General features: G+C 36.4%; 1 protein-coding gene across 1 annotated transcript; it reads right to left on the bottom strand.

The window, feature by feature from the left end:
* Positions 1–4856: 4856 nt before the first annotated feature.
* LOC127986159 (E3 ubiquitin-protein ligase RNF165-like) lies at positions 4857–22102 on the bottom strand. The gene is made up of 8 exons (XM_052588397.1): positions 21830–22102; positions 11993–12191; positions 11733–11858; positions 10419–10545; positions 10138–10242; positions 9957–10052; positions 9774–9877; positions 4857–8901 (listed from the first exon to the last, which is right to left on the bottom strand). The coding sequence occupies exons 1-8, from the start codon at positions 21888–21890 to the stop codon at positions 8784–8786; spliced, it is 936 nt and encodes a 311-aa protein (XP_052444357.1). The 5' UTR covers positions 21891–22102; the 3' UTR covers positions 4857–8783.
* Between the last annotated feature and the right edge of the window lie 1605 nt (positions 22103–23707).

Raw genomic sequence — 23707 nt, 5'->3', positions numbered from 1 at the left:
GTGATGGATAGAGGTATTGAGTGTATTGGAATATACAGTATAGAATACCGTTACGTCTATGGAGAGTCCCTGTAAACTACATATGCGTGTGTGAGAGAGAGCCAGAGAGAACTAAAAAGGCATTGGAATACGTTCCTAGAAACATCATACAGCGCTCGCTGTTCCTGACAGACTTCAGCTGCCGTCCTTGTCTTTCTTCTTCTGAGGTTTTCCTAGTTCGTGATTGGTCAACTTCAGATAAATCAACAAATCGGCTCGTTCAACCGCACAAATGGCACGAATTTAAACCGATAGCGCACGAACTTTTTAGACATGTTTAAAAGTGATCGGGAGGTCGGGAAGTGCTCGTAAGCCACTCTGCTCGGCTCGTAATTCATCGCAAATGATACGAGCCGCGACCATACGAGAATACGCGATTTCCACACGATTGAAAAAAATCGAATGCGAACTGGTACGACAACAAAAATCGCACCGTGTACGCCCGCCTTTAATGATTTACAATTGTTTTATCACTGCAAGTCTTTCTCCTCGAATGCTATTGAGCTTTAAATTTGCGTTTGAGCCCATGTGAAAGAGTAGCATAATTTACATATGATTTACAGATTAGTTTAATAAATATAAAACATTTAATCCAATTGTGCTTTATAGCTGACACCCACATGAACAATTACAGTTTTTTTTATGACTATAAGTCATTCTCCTCAAATGCTACTGACGTTAGGAAAGTGTATACCAATATCGCATGTAACTTTAGGGACTGTCCCTAAATTTGAGCCTCGGCCAATGTCAAGCCAACTTTATGTCTTTTTTTTTTTACTTTTAGTTTTCTTTTCTCTTTGCAGGATTGGATTCATCCATCAATTATGAACATTCAGCCGCAAAAATGAGGTGCAAGCGGTCGCGAGCGGGATTGGAGGAATGGAGGAAGGGGAGGAATGGAGGAAGTTTTCTTTTTTTTTAGCAACTGGGATGGTGCCCCCTCTGGGAGTTGGTGCCCTAGGCAGATTGAGTCAGTTCGGGAGTTCGGAGCGGGATCGCGAATCATTTGAGTCAGTTTGGGGATCGGGAATCATTTGAATCAGTTCGGGAGTTCGGAGCGGCTTCGCGGATCATTTGAATCAATTCGAGAGTTCGTAGCGGGATCGCGAATCATTTGAGTCAGTTCGGGAGTTCGGAGTGGGTTCGCGAATCAATTGAGTCAGTTTGGGGATCGCAAATCATTTGAATCAGTTCGGGAGTTCGGAGCGGCTTCGCGGATCATTTGAATCAATTCGAGAGTTCGTACCGGGTTTGCGAATCATTTGAGTCAGTTCGGGAATTCGTACCGGGTTCGCGAATCATTTGAGTCAGTTCAAATTGATGCCAACTGGGGTGACAGCAGGGGTTGCAAGGCTTTCTTTCAGGGTGGCATTTGCCCTATGCCACCCCGGTAGAGCCGCCCCTGCATGTGGTCAAGAAATATGATGTTAGAAAGTGCAAACCAGTATTTTTGTACTCTGAGAAAAGGTCACAGTGTAACAAAGTGCAGGGACAAATACACTTTTAAAAACTGCATGGATTTTGAAAGCGCACTATTTTTAAATATCAGCTAAATGTATAAATAATATTTTTTTAATTCAATATAACCTAATTAAATGTAATGATTTTTAAAAAATTAAATATATATTTCTATCAGTGGCAAGTCATAAGAACACACTTGGCATGCAAATGGTTCTGCTTCCTCTGGTAATGGCAATGTGCCTTTATGAAATGATTAATATCAGTCACAATTACTGTTTACAATCCTCCTGATACATCCAAACCAGACAAACCTTAAAAAATGAGAGCCCTGCAGAGTCACACTTTCTCACTTGAATCCATAGAACATAAAATGACTGTTTGAGACGGTTTCCAATGCATTATATTTATGTTTGTCATTAGAATCTTTTTCATTTCTGTTGTGAACGTGTTTATGAATGTACTCACTTCTCTGATGTCATTATGTTGCTCTTTTCCTGCTGTCAAACTGTGCTCCACTGATTGTCTTTATTCTCTTGTTCTCTGCAGTACATCATGTACGAGACAGAGCTTCACTCATCTTGAGGTTTATTTGTGTGTGTGACTGACAGCGAGAGGTGGAGGGGGATTGTTGGTGTAAAATGTAGGTATGCAGGTTAGTGCTGACAGTGAATGATGCACAACATGTCAATGTGGGAAAATAGCTCTTCTTCTGGCATGTGAATCATCACACGACTTTCATTCTTACAGAAGACAAATGTTCACACTAGGAACAAACTGTCACACAAAAACACATACATTACATCACACGCTTTTAATGACAGGCCTAGTCTTTATTTTTACATGGTGCTCTGGAACAGTCTTATTTTAGTAAATGATATACTACTATAGTTTTTGCTAATATTTGAATGAATGTTCATTTTAGTTTAGTTGTAGTTATTTTGTGTTGTTATTATTATTATTAATTTTCAGTTATTAGTTTTAGTTATTTTAGAACTTTGAGTACTTAAGTAAACTCACTTACTGCAAGCAAAAATAGACAAAACTGCATACGGTTGCTTTAACTAATGTTACGTCTGTTTGCGGATATGACTTTTGATTTTAAAATGTATTTGTAAATGCAAATATTAAAAAATTTTCAAATATTGATTTGAAATGTATTACTGAATGTACTTATTAACATTAACAAAGATTAATAAATGCAGCTGAAGCATTGTTTTTGGAAGTTCATGCATGTAAACTGATTTAGGTAAATCATTTTTATAATGAAACCTTATTGTAAAGTGTAAGCATGAAAGCACACTTTTCAGAAAATCCACTGGTAATAAATACAAACAAATCTAATATATAGTCCAAATAGTTTGTAAGGTGGCATTTATTTTGCACATCTGAAACGTCTACGACTCGGTTACCTTAAAATGCTCTGTTAGATCAGAACATAGCAGTAGTAATAATATGGGCCGAGGGAAATACAAGCAGATGAGCAAAACCTGTGTGTGAGCTGCTCTTATATCCTGACATCATTTAATATTATGTACAGTATTATTTATTATATTATTTAAAAGCCCATGTTTAATTGTACTGTGTTAAGCTAACTGGGACTTGTTATAGCACTTCTATATCATTGCTCTTTTTGTTGTTTCTGATTGCTTCCACTGTCCTCATTTGTAAGTCGCTTTGGATATAAGCATCTGCTAAATGTAAATGTATTACTGTAGGTGAAGCTGGACATCTTTGGCCAATGGAGACAGAGCCGTGTTAGGTTAGCATTACCTGCCCGGTGTCAGCTTACTGCAGAAACAACGTCAAGATGAGCAGAACGCACTAGTTCATCCGCCAGAAAACTGAAGAGGAATTCAAACTGATTTAGAAAGAATGAAAGAAAGAAAGACAGCCTAAAGGGACATCATGATGGTAAGTGAATATTTGTCCTCAGTTTCTATCGTTATTCCTCTCCATTAGTGTTACTGTCGTATTTACACTGTTTTAGAATATTCTGGGGCCAGTTGCATTAACATAGTCACCATGCTATGGCTTTGTCTTAAGAACTAGTTTGACTAGCCTTAATTTTCAGATATAAATTAGAGTTTTTGTTTGGCACATGCCCAGTCTGTTCTGTTCTCGCGCTAGGCGCACTGCTTTCTGATTGAATCGGATAGCATACTGCGGGAGGTCAGGGTTACGGAAATTTGTGCTATAAAGCGATTTAGAAATCGCGCACGCTCGAATCGGGAATTTATGACGATTGCATATGCAGCAAAAATATCTAAGATAAATCGGTGGTTTATTCTTAAACCAATCAGCGAGCTCGAATAGTGGAAGCATAGTACATTTAATATTTGTTTTTTGTCATTTAATTAGATATATGAAATGATGTTATTATGTTATGACTTAGACATTTTTACATATGTTAACAATATTATTTATTTTAATAGTAATTGGCGGCCCATCTGCAATACCAATGCCCGCGGAACACAGGTTGAAAACCACTGATCTAGAGCACAGTGTTTCTTTTCCTCTAAAAGGCCTTAAAGTCAACATATCAAACTTAAAAAAGTTTTGGTAAGACATTAATATTTATTTTAGTAAGGATGCATTAAACTGATTGAAAGTGACCGTAAAGACATGTTACAAATTAATTATTTTACAAATGAATCGCTGTTCTTTTGTACATTCTTGAGCAGCAAATCAATTTATTAGAATGATTTCTTAAAGATCATGTGACACTGAAGACTGGAGGAAAGATGCTGAAAATACAGCTTTGCATTAAAGTAATAAATTACATTCTTACATATATTTAAACAGAAAATAAAGTTATTTTACATTGTAATATCTCATAATTTAACTGTTTGTACTGTATTTTAAGCAAATAAATTGATTGGTGAGCATTAAGCATTTTCTTTTTTAGTGTGAGAGTGAATAATTTGCTTTGTTAACACAGAATGTAATGCATTTAATAAATTATAAAAAATAAATAAGAATATAACAGGCAACAGATATACTCTTGTCTCTCTTACTCCGTATATTCACAAATAAATGGCAAAGATGATAATATAATATAAAATGTTGTTTGCATTTGGTTTTAGCATATATGGTCTCATTAGGCATTTAAAACAGTCTGTTTGGCCCTCTAGTGTTATAATGGATATACTGCTCTCTCAACATATTGATTAATTTACAATTCTACTAAATAAAACAATATGCATGTTACAAATTAGCTTGTGCAAAGCGTCCAAGGTTTGTGCATATAATCTATATTAGCTTGGACCAGCCAGAAACCACATAAAACCAGATGCCACCATGTTTATGCTGAATTTTTTCAAGTGATATGATGTTTGATACATACAGAAAGACAGGTGTTTAAGCATTTCAACATTTTTATTACAAAATGAGCACATACAAAAAGGATAATGTACAAGCTTTGAAATTAAACAAAATGAAAACGAAACCAAAAACATTTTAGCGATGCCACTTTTAAATTCATCATTAGTAGTAGTAATAAATAAGGTACAAAAATTCCACCAAAAGAGAATTCTAACATTTTACACAGACTTTATTTACTCGACCAGTTACGTACTAGCAGTCACACCAGCAGGAGGCGCTATTGCTTTAATATGAATGATAAATAGTCTATATTCTGCTAGAAAATCCGCTAGTGAAAAAACACCCACAGCACGCGGCACCCCTGTCACTGGCACTTTTAGGACAACATTATTATTATTAATGTCTTTTTTTGTGTTTTGTTTTGTTTGTTTTTCAAATGCAAGCAGCAGCAGCAAAAAAAAAAATCTATCTTCTAATATCATTAGTAGAACATCTGCACTAGTTTTTATTTTCTCTATGTAGCTGTATATTTCTGTTTAGTCATGTATATATTCAAACCTGAGAAAAACATGCATTTTAAATCTGTTGTGCTTTATCATACTCTGTTAGTCCTGACCCTGCCATGAGACAGGGAGAGAGAGAGAGAGAGAGAGAGAGAGAGAGAGAGAGAGAGAGAGAGACTGGCAAAATAAACTAGGACAGAGGAAAGACGATTCACATGCCCAATAACCAATAACAGAGATGAAACAGAAATAGAAATGAAAGATTGAGAAAAAATGAGCTTGTTTCAAAATCTAGTGAGTATCCTACTTAGACGAGACAGTAGCATATGCAGTGCCCTATGCAGTTACTGTCACAAAAGCTGGTGGAGAATGCGAGCAAAATTATAAATATTATTATATATATTAAGTATGCATTACAACAAAATAATTTATTTTTCCTTAAATATTTCATGTTTAATTCAATGTGGCAATTGCGGTTTCTTTGCATTTTGAAAGTAATTTCTACACCATTATTTCCCCCTGTATATCTGAGATCAGATCTCTTGTGCACTTTGTATAAGTGTCGCTGTCTCTGTACTTTGTTTGAAATCAGTCACTTAAAAGGTTTCTTTTTAGTTAGTATGCTGCCTTATAAGGTAACTTCCTATGTAGTGCAGCTCGCTAGATTTCGAACACACCCTTAGAAAGAGAGAGAATGTAAAAATTAAGAATTTAAGACTGTTAAAGAAAAAAAGCACGAGGAAAGAGAAAGCAAGCAAGTAGAGGATGTAAACATTAACAAGAGTGAAAATGTTAAACAGAGAAAGAGAGACTGTAGACAGACATGAGACGAGAGAGGTATAGATCATGTAAACATTAAGAAAGACTTCCAGAGAGAAGAGTAGAGAAAGAGAAAGAGAGGAAGATTGTGTTGCAAAGGTCGCCAGAGTGGTAAAATGATGCCAGTGAGAGGGTGGCCTTGGAAAACTAAGAGTGCAAACAGGACAGCGAATCAAAACCCATAATACTCCCACTCCGCTGCCATGTCTGACCAATCAGCAAGCGGAATGTCAGTAAGGTCACAGCACCAAAGGGAGAAACACACACGAACACGACCAACCGCATGCGAAGCATTCCCGCAAACCAACTCAAACATGAGGTAAGAGTTTAATCATTTTGTGTTATTTCTAAATAAATAAAATATGATTCCATTGCAAAAAAATGAAACTATACAAAATTAAATACGTACCCACGATATCTACAGTTAGTAATAAATTATGATTGTTAAATACTTAAGGCATTTCAACGGACATAACCCTGTGTAACGATCAACACAAGCCATCATCCGCCAATCAACACACAGAACACCGGGGGGAGGAGCCAACACAGGCAAAAATGAAGCTCATTGGCTGAAACGAATACAGCTTCGTTATGAACTTAAATGTTTTTTTATTTAGCTTTGGGTCACAATGAAGCAAAATGCAACAAAAAATAAAATGTATGCTTTATTAAAGCAATCTCAGAATGTATTTTGTTATCGAAAATTGGTGAATGCGGGCAAAATCATATGATTTATGATTTTCTCTGCCAATTCCGAGTTTACATATTGCAATTCTATCTCTGAATTCTGTGTTTACATTTTTTTTTGTTTGCTTCAGCAAGGAATAAATAATAAAACAAGGAGCAGTTTTTTATTTCACAATTTTGACTTTGAAGTTTTTTTCTCAGAGTTGTGCAAAAAATATCCGAATTACAGAATAAAAATGAATTTTTATATATATATATATATTTGGTTATCCAATAGTGTAAACAAGCTTCCATAGTTGAATGCTTATACAGGGTAGATTGTTAGATTTTGAACACACCCTGAAATCTGCCAAATTTACATAAAGCAAAATTGAACCAGACATTTTTTCGGGGAAACACAATCCATATAAAAGGAATATCCTTGTTGCAAGTTGTTCAAATTAAACTGGAAGTGTTTAAAACTATAAACAACGAAGGCCAGAAACATACGCATTGCATAATGTGCATTTTTGCAAACTTCAGTGCTCAAGAGGGCGCCAGTGTTCAAACTTGTGCACCATTAAACCGGATGTGCTATTGTTTGTGTAGCTAGCTGTAAACATGTCAACATTAACTTGCTCAGCAAGATTCATGAAATTTGAGCTGAAACAGAAAACTACCTGCGTATGTTTCGGGCCAAATACGAATAATTCCGGCGTGGCGCTCGTCCGTCTCGACCTGCTTGTGTGCTGTTGGCGGACGGTCCTCTATCACACCACATTCTACATTGTAGTTCTAGCAATACAGCATAGCAACCAGCATAGCAACCACGAGGGGAGACCTGTCACACAAGAACACCGTTGGACACACACAAGCCCCGCCCCCTCCAAATACTGCATGTTTTAAATACCAATAATAAATACAGTAATCATGGCAGCGCAGCACCAGAGTGAGGCCGGGCACTTTAGCTATGCTCACATGTGCTTTTTTTCAGTAGGCATTTAGGGTCAAAGGTCATGGCAGGGTCTCTTTCGCGCACACAAACACGCACACACACGCGCTACATGAGTCTGATAATGTTACGGATCGTCACAGCTTAAAGGAGCTAATACACATCCATGCATTCACGCGCACACGCCTACGCACTCTTCCAGGTGTACCTTGAAACAACAACCCAAGCACAGATGCATGCAACTACTACTGCGCCTATCTACACGAGTCCACCAATCACGACATTTTCCGCGTATTTTTTATTTTTTTTTGTAAGACAACAGCCCTCCTCCTGCTGTCTCGGAAATGAGTTGCTTTTGTGTTTTTTCTTGTTGTTGCGTGTTCTTTTTTGGCTTCTCTACATGCACCATCGTGCGCTGATTAACCATGAAAATATTAACACACATACACGCACCAAAATGGTGAACAAGCGCACAAATGCACACACTCAAGCCGAAGTAGCTCCAGTGTGTAAGACTAAAGCAGTATTGCAGATCAGAAATACAGTGGACACACACACACACACTCCAGCAGCTAGATTTGACAGTGTCTTATCCGCCATGTATAGATTAAATGTAACATGTAAGTGTGTGAGTGTGTGTGTATTGTATGCAAGCTGAGGGTCTTTAGTAAAGTTCATGGCTTAAGGAATTGCACAAATACACACACATATGCTACGGACACACACCATTTCCCTACAGACAGAATCAATCCTCGCAACAGACCCTTTTTAGTTTCTACCAGCACGTGTGTGTGTGTGTGTGTGTGTGTGTGTGTGTGTGTGTGTAGTGTCAGTTATTGTCATTGGCTCAGTAAAGCGTGTGAGTGTGTGTTTAGTGTGTGTTGGATGGCTCATCATACACGTATGTAGATAATATACAGTGTGTGTGTGTGTGTGTTTGTGTGTGGATGTATAAGAGTGAAATAGAGCATGTGTGTGAATGAGAGTTATTTTTTAATGCGTGTTGTTTCGCCGGGTGCGTTTCAGCTCTCAGGGGTGAGCTGTGTTTGGATGTCCACTCTGCAGATGGGACACTTCCTACTGGTGGCCAGCCACTGATCCACACACACCTGATGGAACAAATGCATACAGGGTAACCGTCTGAAAACAGAGAGAGAGAGAGAGAGAGAGAGAGAGAGAGAGAGAGAGAGATCGTTTATTAGGATGAGTTGAACTGCATTACCATATTACATTTTGTATTTAGACATGCTCTGTTTAAACTGAAATACAAATGAATTAAGGTTAAAAGGAAATATGAAAATAATTACAAATGTAGATGCAAAAATTACTGAAATGAAAAGGAAACACTAAAAATACAAAAATAAAAGTCAATTCAATATATAAAAAAAAAAAATACTATAACCGTAGCATTTATAGTAACATTTAAGGATGCAAACCTTTGTACCTCCAGTGGTTTTAAGTTCACATATAAATTATTTAAAAACACATTTTCATGCAATTAATTATCTGCTCATCAACTCCTGGTGTTATACTTTTGTTCAAAAGTTTGAACAAAAACTTTTTTTATTATTATTATTATAATTAGTATTATTTTTATGCAGGGAGGATGCAATAAATTGATTAAATGTGACAGAAAAGACATTTATAATGCCACAAAAAAAAAAATCTAATAAATTATTTAAAAAAATTTTATAACAGCAATGTTATCTATTCAGAAAATCTGTATATTATAATGATTTCTGAAGGATCATGTGACTCTGAAGACTGGAGGAATGATGCTGAAAATACAGCTTTGCATCACAGGAATAAATTACATTTTGCAATATATTCAAATGGAAAACAGTTGTATTAAACTGTAATGATATGTCACAGTATTACGGATTTTACTTGATATTTGATCAAATAAATGGTGGGCAGAATATACTTTTTTCCAAAAACATTAAAATATAATCTTACTGACCAATGCTTTTGAACGACAGTGTATAGTTTCATCTGTCTTTATTATATACTACCTGACATCTTCTCCATCCTCCAGCATGGAGAGGCAAATGGTGCATTTCTCATCCACATCTGACTCTTCCTCACTCTCATATAACTTCAGCTCCAGCGGCTTCCGCTACACACACACAAACACAGACACAAGTGTGTAAGGACATGAAAATGAAGGTTTGAATATGAACAGTGTGTGCATGTACCTTCTTGTATTTGTGTGGGAAGGTGAATCTCTCTATGGTGGTCTGTATGGCCCCTCTGTTGACGCTTCCCAGTCGATCCTCCAGCTGTAGCAGCTCCTGCACACGATCACAGACTCGGTGTTAAACAGAGCAAAACAGCTATGTATGTGAGTTACTGTTCACCTGTCTGTGTGTGTTTTACCTCGTAGCTCTCTCGAACAGCTGATGAGTGTCTGCTGGGACTCAAGCTCTGCAGTGCCAGCAGGTGGAGCTGTGGATACGGATAGTTCCTGATCTCATGGACAACCTACAGGAAACACAACATACTGTACATGTCTGCTTCAAACATTGGACCACATTCAACACTTGCACTTACTATAAAACACTTCTAAATAAAGAAAAAAAGTAAAAAGTAATACCTTTTTCATATAGAGAATATTTGCATATAATGTGATATATTTATATATATATATAAACACTCACCACTTGGGTGGAGGAGGTGTTCCTGGGGAGGTGGTGCATTCTGGGAGAGGCCAGGTAATGCTGGTAGGGTTGAGGGATCTGCTGCAGAGGATACTGATATGGCACTCCTGCGTCCACGCTTAGGTCCCTAAAAGCACACATTTACAACTTAATAAAAGCAATTTCAAAACAACATCAGCAGCAGGGAATTTATGTACTGTATGTTTTTTTGTGACTATGAAGATCATTCCTAAATATTAAGGAAGTTTATTTGCTATGGAAGCTTACCTCTGCCATAGAATAAAAAAGAAAAAATATAGATATAATTGTGACTTTGATCACAATTCTGAGAAAAAAGTCAGGACTGCATGGTTTCAATGGGTCTACGATGCATTTAGGCTTATGATGCTTTTGGGATATGTAGCTCAGGATTGCAAGACGATAACTCACAGTTGCGAGAAAAAAATCAGAGTTAAAAAGTTGCAATGTTACACTACAATGTTTTTTTGCAAAAAACAAACAAACCAAAAACAGAACTGACTGAATTGAGATGTAAACTCAGAATTAAAAGATAAAAGTCAGAATTCCAAGATGCCAACTGAAAATTCCCACAGAAAGCGGTCTCAATTGCAAAATGTAAACTTAGAATTCTGAAAAAAAGTCTGAATTGAGAAGAAAAAAGTAAAAATATAAACTCCGAATTCTAAACAAAAAACGTCAATTGCGAGCTGTAAACTCGCAATTAAAAGAATAAACTCAGAATTCAGAGAGAATACAGTCAAAATTGCAAAATGCATACTCAAGGATGAAAAAATTCCAAGATGTCAACTGAGAATTCCCAGAGGAAGAATTCTTAATTTAGAATTCTGAAAAAAATTCTAAATTAAGATGTAAATTGAGATTCAAACTCAGAATTCTAAACAAGCACAACTAACATCAAAACTGTGAGATGTAAACTCACAATAACAAGTTTCTAACTTAAAAAAAGCAAAGTTTATAATAATAAAAAATACAAAGTTTGAACTGAGTTATAAACTGCAATTATATATATATATATATATATATATATATATATATATATATATAGAGAGAGAGAGAGAGAGAGAGAGAGAGAGAGAGAGAGAGAGAGAGAGAGAGAGAGAGAGAGAGAGAGAGAGAGAGAGAGAGAGAGAGAGAGAGAGAGAGAGAGAGAGAGAGAGAGAGAGAGAGAGAGAGAGAGAGAGAGACACACACACACACAAAAGCCTGAATTCGTCACATTTACCCATTCTATGGTGGAAATGAATTGCAATATTTTACTGCTGTTTTGTATGCGTGTGGTTTTGCACAACTCACCAATCAGTGCCTTCGGCCAGGTATCTGGGCTGCTGTGGGATTGGCTGAGGGACATGGAGGGGCGGAGCATATTCATATCCTGGGCGTAACCGATGTGTGTTCAGCGGGACTCGCTCCTGTGTGCGTCTGAAGAGATGCGGAAGTATGAGGAATAGAATGGACGTTTTATTTATCTTTTTTTTTTTCTTCTTATTTTGTCTTTTACCTTAAATAAATATAACTTTTACATAACTGAACATGTACAGGTGTGTGTTTTGTACCTGCGCTGCAGTAGCTGTTGCTGGATGAGGTATTGCTGCTGTAAGGCCTGAGGTAAGAAAGGGGGCGGGACTTCCTGGTACTGAGGCGGGGCGAGGGGAGGGGGCGGGAACTCAGCAGGCAGCGGTGTTGCTGTAGCAGCCAGGTGGAAATGCCGGCAGGAGGTAGCATGACTATGCTGGTGCCTGCTAAAATGTGCTCCTGTACGGGACAAGCAATAATCCATCAGAGATCAGAGACAACAGGTGAAGATGACAAGGCTATAGTACAGAATGCTGTGCTCAATATGCAAAATAAACATTTATTTCTAAGATAATAACTTGATGCCATTTACATAAAATGATGACATTATGTGACATTCACTGTACGGCTTTTTAAAATGTAAAAATGTTTCAGATATTCAGACTGATCCAGGAAGTTGTATTAAATCATTTATAAATCGTTTTATAAGTAAATAAAAAAACCATATACATACATAAACAGAATAGCAAACGAAATTACAATAAAAAATAAATAAAAATAAATTCAAATTAAATTATTATTAATTAAAAAATATTAAAAAATATGGTCTAAAAAAAAAGTATAATTTGGTATTAGCCACTGACAAAATAAAGCAAAGACAAAATAAATAAAATAACAGTAGCTTAATAAAAATTCTAAAATCTAATAATAAAAAATCTAAATCAAATGAACTATTTGCGATTTCAATGTAGTTTTTTATATAGTAGAAATAATATCTGGAGTAAATGGCAATTTAAAAGAAACTATGTTTACCATGGTAAATGTTTGTAAGTGTTAGTGGTGTGGTGTATTATCTTATTAGCAGAACATGAAGCAGAACCAGAGCCAGTCGTTCTGATTGATGTCCAGCTTCAGAGAATATTACCTGTTCTTTATTTAACTGAAGCCAGCTGACGAATCTTACGCTTCGACACCTTGCTGGATCTAACGTCCCGCGTTACGGCAGGTAGGACTCGTTCTTTATCTGGATTACCACAGATCCAACTGATCCCATTCCCTCAGGATTAGTTGTGTGTGTTTTTCAGGGGAAATATACTAGACCTAATGGTGTCAGGCTGGAGAGCTTGTTTAAGATGGAAACTATCCATCTTATTTTTTATATAAATTTGGAAGCCTATTTCCACCATGTATACAAAGAAGAAAATTACATAAATCCTAACTATGTGATAAAAAAAGTTTAAATTTCGACAATAAATCAATTTATGATAAAAATCAAAACATTGTTATGAGATAAAAAAAGTCAAAGTTATGACCTAGAAAGTCATAATTAGAAGTCAAAATTATGACAAAATGGTGTCTTTAAAGGTCAAAATTGATTTTAAGATAGTGTTATGAAAAGCGATATACCGTTTATTTGTCTAGTTATTTGCCTACAGTGGCTAATGAAGCGGACGTCTCACACATTCACTGTAAATCACTTGGTTCCTGTGTTGCAAAAGAAGGTGGATCAGCCCTGATGACAGGTGCTTGTGAGAGTGGACCCGGCTGATTCAGCAGTCACACGGATTGAGTGACGGACATAACACAGACAGATGGAGAGACACACGGAGGGGGAGGGAATGATGGGATTGAGGAGGGGGAGGGGCGGGGTTTGACAGCTGCTCCTCAAAGTTCTATTTCAGCTGTTCAGCTGTCCAGCTCACACACACACACACACACACACACCCACACAGGGTTATCATGGTCTATGGGCCTTCCCATTTACATACACTGTAAAAAAAAAATCCAACTTTCGAAAAGTTCTACTAACCAATGCAAAAAAATTCTGTTAAACAAAAGTTGTTTTGTTTACCTTACTTAGATACTCTACTATACTATCTTTATCCCCACAACATAGGGGGAAAAAATAACACAGAGTAAGTGAAAAGGTTGCTATTTTCTAACATAATCCTGCTTTGGTGATGCCTTAAAACCTTTTAAGAATTTTAATATTAAACAGATCTTTGGAATACTTTATTGTGGTTTGTGTAATTCACAACAAGTCAGAAGCTTTTCAAACTATAATTGCAATATGTACATAAAAAGAGATGAAACTAACACCGCTATATATACACATGACTGTCCAAAAGGTTAAGGGCTGTAAGATTTTTAGTTTCTCAAGGGAGTCTCTTTTGCTCATTTATTTGATCAAAATAAAGCTAAATCAGAAATAATATTACTATTCAAAATAGCTATGGAAAAAAAAGATTGCTATATTATTTAATTTTATTTATATTATTTATATATATTATCTTCGCTGGGAAAAATTGTTATTTAAAAAAAATGTTATATGTTATATATATATATATATATATATATATTTTTTTTTTTTTAAGAATTACATTTTTCCAGCGAAGATGCACTGAATTGATGCGTATTGTTAAAGACATTTATAAGGGATTTGGGGTGAAATATATAAATAACATTTGAACAGTTAATATATACACAGCTAAATATGCAGAAAATGACTACCTCAATCATCCCTCTTTATGCAATAATGCATGTACAGTATAAACAGTGTCTGGTCTTTCAGATCTGTGTTTGAGTAATGCAGAATGAAGAGTTTACCACTATTTGTAAGGTTGTGATGGCATAAAAGCATGAATCTGACCTCTGCGTTAAAAAAAAGAGTTCACACAAATGAATACTGTGATATCGTGTTGTTCTAAACCTCCATGACTGTGTTTCTTCTAATGAACACACACGCAAAAGAGATTTTGAAGAACGTTGAGTCCAAACAACATTGGACACCACTGACTTTCATTGTACAGACAAAAGAACAAGACATTTTTTCAAAATAGCACTTTTGGCTTTCTATACTAATTGCTAGAATTTTAACTTTACTACATTCTGAACTCTTGGTTTTTCAGCATCGCTCATTTCTAGCAGTATTTTGCGTGAAACCGTTGGTTTTGAATTGCATTTTTTTTTTTTCTGAGGTGAATATGAGGACAAAATCGTGTTGTAACGGGTCACGGGAAACATTTCAAAATGCTCCGAAGACTTTGGCCTCGGGGGAAAACGAAACCCACTCACGCATGGAGGACAAGATGGGATTTTTTGAGTGCAAGGGTGCAGAAAGTGTTGATATGGAATCGTTATGGTCTCATTTCACAGCGCCTTTGGAGAACAGAACAGAGGAGAAACCGGTGATTTTCTCAGTGGGAAATATTCCCCAGGGCTCCAGAAATTCAAGGAAACTCTTAGATCAGCAGAAACGTATGGAGCGTGCAGTTCACGCGCTCTGAATTCTAATGATCTTGTTCCTCTGCATCCCTCACAAACCCGGGCAAAAATATTGATCAGTGAATAATAGTGCGATGCACTCGCCATCCAGTATATAGCACATTGTGAGTCTCTAGTAAACCATGAACTCTTCTGTATGAGATTATGACATTTATGGACTAGAAATGATCTGACCTCCATCATTAGAAATAAAGGTCATCACCTGAAGGTCAAGCAGCAGAGCTTAAGAATGAGTTCTGCTGAGATTAAACCTCATTCATATGTGTTTTATCCTACTCTTATGACCTGACCCTTATCCCATGATCCTTTTAACTAATAACTCATCTGATTTTATTCAGACCATTTTTCCCTGCGGTTTGTGTAATCATAAGCTTTTTGCATAATGTATCTGAACAGATCGATTCTCTGTGTGTTGACAGATTCTATACAAGTTTATGATTGGTCGTCCATTTAAACCATCAAAAAATGGTGTCTATGAATAAACATCATTAGACTGAGCTAATCATATTAAACCTGAGGTACCTTAAAATCAACATGAAAGCAATTGATCATTTTCATTTCATAATCTGATGTATTAAACCGTTCAAATGCTTGGGGTTGGTAAGTTTTCTATGTTTTTGAAAGAAGTCTCTTCTGCTCACCAAACGTTCTATTTATCTTGGGCAAAAAAATAAAAGAACAAAAAAAAAAAAAAATCTATAAAAATTGTGAAATATTATTACGGTTTCAAATAACCATTTCTTATTTTAATATCATTTTAAAATGCAATTTATTTCTGTGATGCAATGCTGAATTTTCAGCATCATTCCTCTGGTCTTCAGTGAAATTCTAATATGCAGATTTGCTGTTCAAGAAACATTATGATCAAGGTTGAAAACCCTTGTGCTGCTTTATAATTTTCTGTAATCAAAATGATTTTTGTGGATAAGTAGTTTTAAAAGAACAGCATTTATTTGAAAAAAATCTTCTGCAACAAAAAAGTCACTTTTGATCAATTTAATGCATCCTTGCTGAATAAAAAGTATTAATTTATTTAAAACAATATCTTACCCTTTACTTTTGAACGGCGGTGTACTTCCAAATGCAATAAGATTTACTGTCAAAAAAATAAAAATAAAAAAATAAAATGATTGGAAAGCAGATGCACATTAAGCATGTAAATTCAGTCATTTCTGACTTCATGTTGACTTTAAGTATCGATTTTTCCTTGAAATCCGTTTCTCCAGAAGAAACAATGAAGACGAAGGGGAGATACACTAATGCAGGAGGTCAGATAGTGAGATGCAAATGGGATGTGTGAGACTTGAAGTGACTACTTTGCCTCCATATTTGTGAGTGCACATTCCCATGATTCACTCTGACGAGTGGGAGGAGCAGAGATGGCTCGAGGGAGGGGCCAAAGAGTGGAGTGGGAGGGGTTTGAGGGTACGACACATGGAAATCAGCAGAGAGCACACTGAGGATTAGGGGAAAATCTACAGTCTTTATTGGAAAATATTAGTAAGAGTGGAATTGTGTAATCATAATAATAGTAATAATAATAATAATTCCATGCAAATAAAGAGCGAAGGCAAGGCCCAACCATGCTCCATAAAGTTAACATAACAGAAGCAGCATCCAATGGGTAGATGTGTATGCTACAACACGTCAGTACAGCAGGACATGTCTACACAAAGATACATTGGAGTTTGCTGTTCAATGTTCCAAAACAAAGAAACAATCAAAACCAAGAGGAAAATAACAAACATGGTCATGCATTACAGCCTAGTACAGGAACAGAAGGCAGAGAACCACAACCAAAGAAATAGAGACATTTCCATACTAGGAGGACTTCTACAGTGCAGTTCTAGTGATCCCTGTAAAGTGGATGACATTAGCGCTCGCACAGCACAGCTAGGCTAATGCTGGCTTTGCAGCATGGGGAAATCAAATGAATGAGGGTCGGTTTGAGTGGCGGTCGGGTGCAGTGTGCCAGGCAAGATCCAGAAACTACCACTTTGATACTCGTTTCGGTTTCTTCAGAGTAATTTGAATACTTCCAAGCTAAAGGCGGCTTTTTTCCTTAAACAACATACACCATTTAGGTCATCTTTAATGGAATAGTAGAATCGCTGACAGTTTACCCACCCCCAGGTCATCCAAGATCTAGAGGAGTTTGTTTCTTCATCAGAACAGATTTATAGAAATGTAGCATTGCATTTCTCAGCAGTGAATGGGTGCCGTTAGAATGAATGTCCAAACAGCTGATGAAAATTTTTTAATAATAATCTAGTCCATCAACATCTTTCATTAACATCTTGTGAAGCCCAAAGCTCCATATTTTTTAAGAAAAACACCATCAAGACATTTTTGCTTTAAAACCCTGCTTATAGCCATAATCCATAATGCTGCTTCCTCCAATGAAAAAGTCCATCACTTGTTCTCTTCTCATATCAAAAATGCACTCACATATTTGTTTAGAACGGTGTTCGCTTATAAACAGTGCTTAAAGGGTTAGTTAACCCCAAAATTCAAGTTATGTAATTACTTACCTTCATGTTGCTCCAAACCCGTAAGAGCTTCATTCATCTTCGGAACACAAATTTAGATATTTTTAGACAGCAACACAACGGAGATGTTCCCAGGTCCAGAAACTTAATACATCAGTAAAACAGTCCATGTGACATCAGTGGCTCAACTTTAACAAAAATAACTATTAATAACTGTTTGGGTAATAAGTGTTGTTTATGCTTAGGGAAAGCGTGCATATGCATTGTAATACTCTCTAAAATGACGGAAGGCGTAACTTGGGGGAGAAGAATGGTTGGTTGAGTAAATGATCATTTTTTGTTTTCTTTGCCCAAAAAAAAAGGATTCTCGTAGCATAGCAAAACTGAAGTTAAACCCCTGATGTCACATGGACAGTTTTACCGATGGGACCTGGGAACACTTCAGTTGTTTTGCGGGCCATGGAGGGTCATATAGCTTTCAGAGTTCATCAAAAATATCTTAATTTGTGTTCTGAAGATGAACGAAGGTTTTACGGGTTTGGAACAACATGAGGGTGAGTTATTAATAACAGCATTTTCATTTTGGGGTGAACAAACCTTTTAATTTGTGCATATTTCTCTCCTGATTCAGACAAGACAACTTCTTCTCTGGAGAAAGAAATATTATGGATACCTGTTTAAAGATAAAATGCTTTAATAATTGATGTTTCTTATGAACATGCAGCTTTCTGTTTCTCAAGAGGTTTATCAATAGACTGGAGTGCATGACTTATTCTGATGTTTTTATCAGCTGTTTAGACTCACTCTGACGGCACCCATTCACTGCAGTGGATCTATTGGTGAACAAGTGATGCAAGGCACATTTCTCCAAATCTGATGAGGCAGCAAACTCATCTATGGGATGTCCTGAGGGTGAGAATATTTTCAACTGATGTTTCAGTCATTTTTGGGTGAACTTATCCTTGACATCGTCACATCAAATAGCAAAATATTTCACAGGTGAGCACTATGCTCATCTTAAATGTGCTTTGTGTCAACCTTAAGTCTTGAAATAGTAGCTTTAATATGGTTTCCATATGTTACTCTTTGAGGATTAATAAAGCTGAATGTATTCAACCTCTGAAGATAATACCACAATGGTTACGCAGCCCATATGCTGTCAAAAGGCTTTTCATATCATAAATAGTAACCAAAAACTCCAAAAGCTTGTGAAGAACTTGCATTCAGTCACATACAAGAGCCACTTGCATTTTTGGCCTTCAAAACCACCGAACGCAAATGAGATTTCAGAGTTTCAGTGGAGAAGATAATTAGTGAATAATAACTTAAATTTCCTTTGGAAGATGTCAGAAGACTTGAAATATAGTGTACGAGCCATTTAATCCAGGGTTATTAACGTCCACTAAAATTACTAAAACCATTTTTGTTACGTAAGAAAGCTAAATCATGCAGAATAATAATAATTATATTGGATGAAAAACATAACATTTCAGTTAGTTTATTTATATTTGTGTTTAGTTTAAGCGAAAGCGCTAAAATTGCTAACTGGAAGCAAATAAAAACTGAAATTAAATACAAATAGCAATATTTAAAAATACTACAAATATTTATTAATTTTATTTTTTTCCATTCTAGAGCCCTGTCAATCCATCAAAAATATTTTTTAACCAAAACAAATCACAGCATATGGGTGTCGAACAACAAAGGTAAACAAATACTAACAGAATTTATTTTTCTGCTAATAATTCATTTAAGGAATATATATATATATTAAATGATTAATGAGTCGAAACCCAAAGAGCGAAGGGTCATCGACTGAGATATTATCGATCCCAACTGTACAAGCACAATTAGAAAAGAAAAGTGTATGTCAAGCTTCTCTAGTAAGTTTCTGAGTCCAAATCTGTGGCAAATCCCACTGGCACAGCACACCTTTCCAGAAGACAAGACAGAGACAGTGTTTAGGGGTCGATCAAGCCCGGCTATGATCGAGTGAGAGGCAAACGCATCCACTTGACAGAAATTTACAGCAAAAATGTTGGTCTATTCACACTGAGTATGGGACAAATCACAATGACAGTCGTAAAAAAAGCTAAATGCTACAATGAGTTGTTATTTTCGTCAAAGCAACAATGACCATTTAAAAATAAGAAGACAAGAGAATTCTTCTAGAGAAGAGAGAGTGTTATTCTGCAGTCGGTTACACAGGAGGAGATACTGGATGAGTGAGAGTTTGTTTGTAATGTCGTCTTCAGATGGAAAGAGAGGGAATGAGAAGAGGGAGTCACAACACAGCTAGATGCAGGGCAGGCAGAGGCTATAGCACAGCAGCGGCGGGTGATCGTTAGATACACAATGGAAGGGAACAGAGCTCTGAAAAAAAATGCGGTATGTAGAATCAGCCCCCAGACTATGGAACAAGAAAAAAAATAGAAACAAATACAAGCACAATCAATGAAACCATCGGTGCTAGAGCATGGCTACAAAATGCACCTCAAATTATTACTATTATTATAATTGCACAATTGCACACAAACATCAATGCATTTGTTTTCCTGCTGGTGACGGTAAAAATCATACACTAATATATTATTTAATATTATAGATTTTAATATAGATGCTAGTACAGTAGGGCTGCAAAATGCATCTCAAATTACTAGAATTATTATTGTTTTACAAATATATTGATGCATTGCTCTTCTGCTGCTTACTCTAAAATTGCACACATTTTTTACACATTTCTCGTATTGATGCATTTGTTTATCTAATGGTGCTAATGGGCGACAGGAACATTTGTATACTAGTAAATTATTCAATTGCACACGTTTGAAATACAAAATGCACCTACTGATCTATAAGTGAATGCACCTCATATTACTATTATTATTTATTGCACAAATGCACACACACACACACACATATATATATATAAATATAAATGCATTATTTGTTGTTTTTCTGCTGGTGACAGTAAAATGCATATACCATGATTATTTAATGCCACATTTTATATACAGATTCGGGTACAAAAATGCATCTCATTGCATCTATTGAATCGAATATTATTATTTTACAATTTATAGCATGGATGCATCTGATATTCCGTTAGTGTCAACAAAATGCATAACTAACCACTAATTATTTAACTGCACAATTTATACAAATGAATGCATCTTGGTTAAGCATGGCTATAAAATGCAAACCATAGTAAGTTTATGATTTTACTGCATATTAAATATGAATACCGGTGCAAAACGGCATTTCTGCTTATTATTATTGACGCGCACAGATACTGTACATGGATGCACCTTTTTTTCCCTGTCCAGACATGGCTGGTTAAGGTGGGATTTAAGATCCAGGTGTTTTTTCGTTTTCTATTCTCCATTATAGCAGAATTTAACACACTTCATGCTGCGATCGATATTCAGACATTAAAACGATCCAAATGTTCCATGCATTCGTGTGTGAGGGGCTACTGGCAGGTTCAGCTGAGGATATTTCAGTAGCACTGCAGCTGTCCATCAGCACACTGACTGCTGAAGCCATGTTTAATTATTCATAAACAAAACCGCACACGACGGAACGCATGTGAGGGAATTTAACGAATTGTAACGCGTTATCTACACTGCAGCGAGCTCAAACCCCGTCAAAGCTGTCGACGCTGCAAACGCGCGACTTTGTTGCTTTATAACACAAAGGTTCGCGTTCGTCGCATCGCGCTGAAAGCTCATAACAACTGCGTTTTAGTTTGACGCGCCCCATTGAGGAGCTGTGCGCAAGACAAACACACGAATACGCATAAACGCGCGGAGATATTTCTAAATTAAAGCCTACATATTTGACACGAAGGATAACGGTAAGGAACGTGCTACGCGTTTTCCAAATTGTGACCAGATAACGATTTACCCAGTGAATTATTAAATCACACTTGCTTTCTGGTTTATCCATATGATTGATATGTTCTCTAATGTTACGCCACTGAGCGAATCGCTCCGTATTTGTGTTAGAAAATACGCGACGCTCCGCCAGGCCAGCAGCCTTTGATCACAAAACACGCGTGAAAAAAGACGCGAGCGCGTGCGACAGTAAATAAGGCGGTATTACCTCTACTTCTGACCGAACCGAAGACGGGAAGGACCAGATATCCGACGTGCACTAACACCATCCTGGCTCCTTTGTTGCTGTGCTGCCCATGGACACCTTCGCCTTCCAATACGAGACCATTCAAAATGCAGCCCAGACGCCAGCTGCACGCACACAAAGAGATCGGCAGCCAATCAGCGAGCCCTGCGCCGCTTCCTGTGGCTCCGGCCTCAGCCAATCAGAGCGCTCGGCACTGCGGCGAGTCTTTTGTGAATTAGCTGTAGGGGGTTTTGACTTACTGGACGCGACGGAAACGCGCAGCTACCAAAACGCGTCGAGATTAGTAAACCATGACGTAAGCGTGCAAATACATTTTGATACATATAATAAAAAAAATATAATAAAAACGCATTACGAAGTTATGCAATCAATCTATTTTTTTGTTCCAAGGTCATGTGTTACATGTTCATCCTTACCATAAATAAATACATAAAAGTTTAAGGATTAGAATAAACACGCTAACCCTAAATATTATCCATAGTAGGGTACCCGCTTTTTATTGTACCTGGCAGACAATAAAAATACCGAAAATCCGACGGATTTTAGATATTTCTGGCAAAACATTTTTTTTAAAGATGTTTTTATTTATTTATTTTTTTACTCATACACTTTTAAAAAGTAAGGTTCCAAAGCTGTTTTTCTACAGTGATGTGACAGAATTTTTGGATCTCTAAAGAACCTTTCGTGTTCTTAAAAGGACAATTTTCCTAGTAAGAACATTTTAATAATCTAAAGAATCTTTTCTCACTATAATGAATAACCTTTGTGGAAATGGAAAGATTCCAAAGATGTTTCCTCGCTGAACCATAAATAGAAGTAAAGAACCTTTATTTTTCAGACTGTAACGTGAAGTGTGAGGTAACTTCTGTCAACACATATGACATATTCCAGATTTGATGTTTGTATATGTTTAGGCCGTCAGAAACATGATCAACCTGTTGTTTTGTGTTTAAAAAAAAAACTTTTTTTTGATAGAAAGCACAAGTAAATCACAGACAGAAGGACAGGGCCTGCTGGCCATAAAGGGGCCTGGTTGCTTTGAAAGACTATACACTCCATATGTCAGCCCTTACCCGTCCTGAACCCCTTCCCCCAAACACACACACACACAGTGATTATCTCTGCTCCTTCTGTTCATACTTCTCACCACGACCCCTGTGAAGACCCTCTCTCTGCTCCTCCAATTATAAAGTAACACGTCTTACTGGACCTCAATTACGCTGCTTGTTATGAAGAAACCGTTCTCTTACATTTCCTGTACTTAAAAGTGTTACTTGACTTCCGCACGATATAAACAGTATCAAAAACAGTCTATTGTTTAATTAAAATAACTTAACATATCATTGAACCATGTGCAAATCCATGACCTTATCAATTCATTTACTGTGATCATATACTGACAGCTTGTAAAAGTGAACAGACCAGAGAATTAATAGTTTTGATCAGCGTGGTTGCATTAAATTGATCAAAAGTGACTGAAAAGACATTTGAACTTCTTTTGGAAGTCTTTTGAATTGTTGATTTATCAAAGAACCCATAACTATGCTTCAATATCCACAAAAACCTTAATGTTTTCAACACTGATAATCAGAAATGTTATTTAAAAGCAGCAAATCAGTGTATTAGAATGATTTCAGAAGGATCATGTAACACTGAAAATTCAGCATTGCATCACAGGAATAAATTACATTTGAAAATAAATTCAAATAGAAAATAGCTATTTTAAATTGTAATAATATTTCACAATTTTTACTGTATTGTTGTTCAAATAAATGCAGCCTTGGTGAGCAGGAGACTTGTTTTTTTCTTTTTAAACATTAATTTTTTTTTTAGGTTTTT

This window comes from Carassius gibelio, chromosome B21 (assembly GCF_023724105.1).
Source record: "Carassius gibelio isolate Cgi1373 ecotype wild population from Czech Republic chromosome B21, carGib1.2-hapl.c, whole genome shotgun sequence".
Lineage (NCBI taxonomy): Eukaryota > Metazoa > Chordata > Actinopteri > Cypriniformes > Cyprinidae > Carassius > Carassius gibelio.
Note: the sequence above shows the minus strand (reverse complement) of the source record. Positions and strands in the feature narration are given on the sequence as shown.